We start from the raw sequence: 7,229 nt of genomic DNA, 5'->3' as shown, positions 1-7,229 counted from the left end.
ATTGTCTTTTAATGTCTAAAATAAGTTTATTTATAAGTTCTAAGTAATCTAAATCATGTAAAAGTGAATTGTTAAACTACCATAATCCTTTTCCTTTTCTGAATTCGTTAAACTTTAAAGCAATTACAGGAAGTGAATGATCTGTTCTATAGCCTGGTTCAATATTTGAATAATGAATGCTTGGTAATAGATTGTCCGAAATAAGAAAAAGATCTAGCCTAGCTTGTTTAACAGGATTACTTCTCCTCCAGGTGTATCTTCTATTTTCTGGATGCTGTTCTCTATATATATCTACCATTCCCAATTCTTCTATAAGTTCAATTATTTTATCCCTGGCTTTTGGGTTATTTATATTTTTATAGCTTTTATCATAATCCACTGTAGGGTTCAAAACTAAGTTAAAATCACCACATATTATAAAAGAATCATTGCCAAATAGATTAATAGTTTCAGTTAAGTTTTCATAAAATTCTGGATTGTCTGAATTAGGGCCATATAGTGTAATTAATGTTACTTTTCTACCTTCTATCCTCATATCAAGTGCCAAAAAATTACCAGACAACTCCCTTTTTACCTGCAATACTTTTACTTCAAAATTGTTATTGAGTAAAATTGCTACCCCCCGTGCATTTGATCTGAATGAATTAAAATAGCAGTCATAACCCCATTCTGCTCTAATTATATTTTCAAGTTCAGGAGTGAAATGTGTATCCTGTAAACAGAAAATATTATAATGCTTATTTTTCAAGTAAGAAAAAACATCTTTTCTTTTATGTCTATCTCCTAGACCTTGACAGTTTGCTGATATTATCTTTATACACTCAACAAGTTACCTATCTAAACCGTTTATCTTATTAGAATCATTGACCATATATGTGACACAGCCTAAGACAACGCGAGAGGGCAGGAGCTCTAGCGGAGCCCTTGCCAGCAGCAGAATAGTAATAAATCTGACACTCAAGAAGAAAAGGAAAGGAAGCAGTGATAGACATAAGGAAAAAACACAGAAAAACATAGATGAGATCAAACAAAAAATAAGAAAAAGAGAAAGAAATGACACACTATCGACTATACCTAAATCATATTCTACTTACTTTACCTGTACTCTTACACCTTGCACATTTGTTCCCTTTTCATCCATGCATACTTTCACAATATTCCACTCCGCATAAATAAAGCAAGAAGTGAAACCGGAAGTCAGCAGTACTACTATAACATAACCAGAAAAGTTCAGTCTTATTTAGCTCCTGTTTCGTAAGATGACAATGCTTACCACACAAAAGACGGAGATCGTCATGTCAGGTCCGCACTAATCGACCTACCAGCTAAACATTATGTTCCTTAATATCTAAAATCGTAAATCGATAGTGTATTTCAAAATTTGGCATATTTGTGTCTAAATACATAACGTACTTTAAATCCATGGTATATAGATTTTTTTCAGGTTCTAACATATAGATAGGATATTTAAAACTCAATAATCAAAATATAAGGAGTATACGTTGCTGTTGTCTAATCCAGACAGGATATATCGAAACATGTCGTTAGATATTTTAGAGAAGAGTTGAACCTTTGAATTTCGCAGACGAGTCTCCAACACAACTCAAAGTGAATGGTACTCATAGATGTTCGATAACTCCAACACAATTACAACGCCGCATCCTAATCATTGTATTTGAACTAAGAAAAAAAATCTATAACATTACATTCGCTACTTAATGTCACAGGAAAAGTGTACTGTTCGTTTGATTTGTTACTTGCGAAGGGAAGAATCTTTTGTTATAAAAAATATACGAAAAAACAATGCGAAAGTCCCAGGTTTATTCGATATGCTTGGCATATTAATATCATAAAAGAAAACAGATGTGATGGTTATGACAGTATTGCACCTAAAATCCCAATGAAATTTAAATTGATCACCTTTTCTTCTTTCTTTTACCGCCTCCTCCCCCACCGCCCCCACCACCCATTTTCTGACCTCCACCGCGGGCGCCATCACTGAATTTTTCTGCCGGTTCCGGCGGAAATAACTTGAGTATATTGTCATTTCCGGTTCGTTTCTTTTCTCGATTTAAAAACCTATAAAACAGATACATGACAACGTCCGTAGTCACGGCAGTGTTAGCGTTATCGGAAATCCTTTTTACCACAAATACTGTATCTTGCGTTAAATATCTTTTCATAAATCTTCGACAGATTTTTCTTTGAGAACTTCTTAGTTTTGTGTCGTAGAGTTTAGCCATTTTTAAGTATTTCATTATAAACGTCTCTTTGTAATGTGGCAAAACAGCTATGGTTATTGTCCCACACAAATTCACAAAACTAAGTACGGATATAATGAGGAACCAGAACCACAGAAACAGGAATATCTTTTCGTTATATACGTTGATTGGTATGACACACTGTAAGGTGTACCTATTCACGTTCTGAAGTTGTCTTCTATCAACATCACACAGCGTCATTCTCGGAAATCTTGGAGACATGGTCCAATCTAATCCAGCTAGGAAAGCTTGGACAACTTCTATTCCAAATACATAAAACTTATTTCCCAGAAACTCATTCATCATGAACAGTTGTCCAAAAGCATTTGCAAAGTAGAGAAAACGGACTAGGATATTCAGTGTTATGAAAAAATTCCCAAAATGCCTTCCACACCCAAAGCGGATGTGCTTGGCGAATTTTTCGCGAACTGATGAACATATTCCTCCTCGAAACTGTTTCGTATTCACAGCATAAGCATCCAAATAGGAAGCAATATGGCGGAGTCTTTGTTCCCGGTCTTCCGGAAATACATCAATACTAAACTTTGCTAGTATACACATCTTCTTCACTTCGATGCCTGCTCGGGTTGCATATAATTTCCATATAAGTCTTGGTAGATAAAACATCAAAGCTTGCAAAAACAGAACCAGTGGCACCCATTGGTAATATGTGATTTCATCGGACTCGTCTTTCCGGGCCTGGAGATGAGCAGGAACTTGGATGTCAAAGGGGAGATAATACGTGTTCGACACCCAACAGAGGTCGTTGATGTACTTGACCTCGTTGTCGGTAAACTCCGGCGGACACCAGCAGTAGATCGGTTTGCCGACGTACTCCTCCGTGACGACATATATGTTGAAGAAGAGAAGGAACATGATGGTGTAGTAACGACTGATTCTGTCGATGTAGTTATCGTCCCAGGCGATCTGAGAGCCCGGGGCATAGATAAGTGGCCCAAGGATGCCATCCAAACTGAAAAAGATATATAGATTAATTTGTTTCATTTTAAGGATGATTACACTTTTTTTGATAGTTTCACGCAAATCAAATTAAAACTTATAGTATTCCTCTCAATTCATGACACGTTATACTCTAAGAAAAAATGAATGGAAATCGCCGACTGACGTTTATTTTTTTTCATTCATAATGCTATCATTTAGCTTCTACTGCATAGAACAAATCAATATTGAAATATATAAAGTTAGAAACATATTAACAGTGGTATGTATAACCAACGTATAGCTAAATTGTCAGACGAATTGGGGTTATCACCAAACCAAGTGTATGTCAACCTCCGGGACATAGGTATTTTAAAGAACCAAGTTTACACAAAGATGGAACATACATTTGTATTTGTCAACAGCATGATAAAAAAAATAAAAAGGTTGAGACCAATGAGGATCTTTCACACATGTGTCGCGTTATAAAGATGGTTGTGATTTTTTTCTTTAGGGTGAGTCTTAATCGCAACATATCGGCTTATCCCTTCAAGACGCGGAATCAAACTTTGAATAATGTCGCTGCATTGTTACCAGAGTAAGTATAAGCTAATGTACATTTCCTTGACCGGAAAAACTCAGTCGGTACGTAGTTGTGAACGCGTACAAATATCAAGGAACAAAAAAAAAGATAATCTAGATAACTGTATTACTTATATGTAATCAATTGATTAATGAATTTGCTCAACTACAATATGTTTTGTTGACTAAATCAGTCACAGTAGTAAGGTAATCCTATTTTTGTATACATACAATGTGTGATTGAGAAGATCATATATTATATTTATTAACGTACACATGTATATAATCCTATAAATCCGAGGAATTCTATTATGGTTGGAACTCAGGACGAGTTCCCATAGATACATTGTACGTCGGATTTACATTTTTCAGAAACATCTGTTTTTTTGCGACTTAATTCTGAAATAATAGAAAATGTTAATTTGACATTAGCATTCATTGGTTTGTGCATTGTTTAATGTCCAATTAACTGGAATGGTCATTTAAGATATTAGTATACAAAGTCATTGTGAGTAACTGTTTTATTGATACATTAGAACTTGTACATTAAATTTTATCGAAAATAACTCGATGAATCAATAAGATAAATATACTAATTGCGAGCCCACGAGATAGATGTGTACATTATAACCCACCCGCGCGTGTCAAAGGCCCACGTGATACTATCAAAGTCCATATTGACGTATCCATACGTGCCATTTACTGTAACTTAATCCGCCGATGGACTATGATAGTGCCCGATATACATACAACCGGTAACAGATGTTTATAGGGATATCGTCCTACCAATCTAGTCATTTAAACTATCTAGGTAATTAGAGTTCATTGTACTACAGCATTGTGAGGGGGTTTAAAGATATTCATTTAACTGTCACATGTAAAAGGTACAATTGTTACAAAACTTCAGTCCGCTCATCCACCCTTACATCCAGACTATTAATAGACCTGTGACACTCACTCTTCCCCTGTCCTCTCACCCACCCTGACATCCAGTCTACTATTAGACTTACGAGACACTCGCTCTTCCGCTGTCCTCTCACCCACCCTTACCTCCAGTCTACTATTACACTTACGAGACACTCGCTCTTCCCCTGTCCTCTCACCCACCCTTACATCCAGTCTACTATTAGACTTACGAGACACTCGCTCTTCCGCTGTCCTCTCACCCACCCTTACATCCAGTCTACTATTAGACTATGAGACACTCACTCTTCCCCTGTCCTCTCACCCACCCTTACATCCAGTCTACTATTAGACTTACGAGACACTCGCTCTTCCGCTGTCTCTCACCCACCCTTACATCCAGTCTACTATTAGACTTATGAGACACTCGCTCTTCCCTTGTCCTCTCACCCACCCTTACCTCCAGTCTACTATTAGACTTACGAGACACTCGCTCTTCCCTTGTCCTCTCACCCACCCTTACATCCATTCTACTATTAGACTTACGAGACACTCGCCCTTCCCCTGTCCTCTCACCCACCCTTACATCCAGTCTACTATTAGACTTACGAGACACTCGCTCTTCCCCTGTCCTCTCACCCACCCTTACATCCAGTCTACTATTAGACTTACGAGACACTGGTTCTTCCCCTGTCCTCTCACCCACCCTTACATCCAGTCTACTATTAGACTTACGAGACACTCGCTCTTCCCCTGTCCTCTCACCCACCCTTACCTCCAGTCTACTATTAGACTTACGAGACACTGGTTCTTCCCCTGTCCTCTCACCCACCCTTACATCCAGTCTACTATTAGACTTACGAGGCACTCGCTCTTCCCCTGTCCTCTCACCCACCCTTACATCCTGTCTACTATTAGACTTACGAGACACTCGCTCTTCCCCTGTCCTCTCACCCACCCTTACATCCAGTCTACTATTAGACCCATGAGACACTCACTCTTCCCCTGTCCTCTCACCAACCCTTACATCCTGTCTACTATTAGACTTGCAAGACACTCATTCTTCCCCTGTCCTCTCACCCACCCTTACATCCAGTCTACTATTAGACTTACGAGGCACTCGCTCTTCCCCTGTCCTCTCACCCACCCTTACATCCTGTCTACTATTAGACTTACGAGACACTCGCTCTTCCCCTGTCCTCTCACCCACCCTTACATCCTGTCTACTATTAGACTTACGAGACACTGGTTCTTCCCCTGTCCTCTCACCCACCCTTACATCCAGTCTACTATTAGACTTACGAGACACTCGCTCTTCCCCTGTCCTCTCACCCACCCTTACCTCCAGTCTACTATTAGACTTACGAGACACTCGCTCTTCCCTTGTCCTCTCACCCACCCTGACATCCAGTCTACTATTAGACTTACGAGACACTCACTCTTCCCCTGTCCTCTCACCCACCCTTACATCCTGTCTACTATTAGACTTACGAGACACTCACTCTTCCCCTGTCCTCTCACCCACCCTTACATCCTGTCTACTATTAGACTTACGAGACACTCACTCTTCCCCTGTCCTCTCATCCACCCTTACATCCAGTCTACTATTAGACTTATGATACACTCACTCTTCCCCTGTCCTCTCACCCACCCTTACATCCAGTCTACTATTAGACTTACGAGACACTCACTCTTCCCCTGTCCTCTCACCCACCCTTACATCTAGTCTACTATTAGACTTATGAGACACTCACTCTTCCCCTGTCCTCTCACCCACCCTTATATCCATTCTACTATTAGACTTACGAGACACTCGCTCTTCCCCTGTCCTCTCACCCACCCTTACCTCCAGTCTACTATTAGACCTGAGACACTCGCTCTTCCCCGGTCATACTAGACTGTAAAAGTATTACATACGTATGTGATAATGTTTCTTAGGGAGGGAGCTTGCTAAAGATACATCAAAAGATCGAACCAACGAAACTTTCCAGTCTCAGAAAAGTAGACAGTATTCGGACAAATACGGTTGGATGTTTACATATTTAATAACAAAATGTTTCTAAATAAATTCTACTCATTACTTCAAATAAAGCAGACAACATTTACATTCTTTTCTCTCGCCGTAACCCCAAAACAAGCAAGTATCCCGTGAGAACGCGTTAGTTAGGTATCTAATTCGCTTTCGCTTTCAATAGCAGATACTCTAATGGACCCTGGTCGTCACTATCATGTGAATGATATAATTCTTTCGAAACAAAACATCTGCATGAGATGTTACGGTGAACACTCAACCAGATGTCACACCACACTATCCCCTCCACCAGATGTCACTGTCTGTCACACCACACTACCCCTCCACCAGATGTCACTGTCTGTCACACCACACTACCCCCTCCACCAGATGTCACTGTCTGTCACACCATACTACCCCTCCACCAGATGTCACTGTCTGTCATACCATACTACCCTTCCACCAGATGTCACTGTCTGTCACACCACACTACCCCTCCATCAGATGTCACTGTCTGTCACACCACACTACAC

General features: G+C 39.6%; 1 protein-coding gene across 1 annotated transcript; it reads right to left on the bottom strand.

The window, feature by feature from the left end:
* Window positions 1-1,916: 1,916 nt before the first annotated feature.
* On the bottom strand, window positions 1,917-3,266 carry LOC117343399 (innexin unc-9-like). The gene has a single exon (XM_033905741.1). It carries the CDS (start codon window positions 3,264-3,266, stop codon window positions 1,917-1,919), a length of 1,350 nt encoding a protein of 449 aa, XP_033761632.1.
* Between the last annotated feature and the right edge of the window lie 3,963 nt (window positions 3,267-7,229).

This window comes from Pecten maximus, chromosome 15 (assembly GCF_902652985.1).
Source record: "Pecten maximus chromosome 15, xPecMax1.1, whole genome shotgun sequence".
NCBI classification, from domain to species: Eukaryota; Metazoa; Mollusca; class Bivalvia; order Pectinida; family Pectinidae; genus Pecten; species Pecten maximus.
Note: the sequence above shows the minus strand (reverse complement) of the source record. Positions and strands in the feature narration are given on the sequence as shown.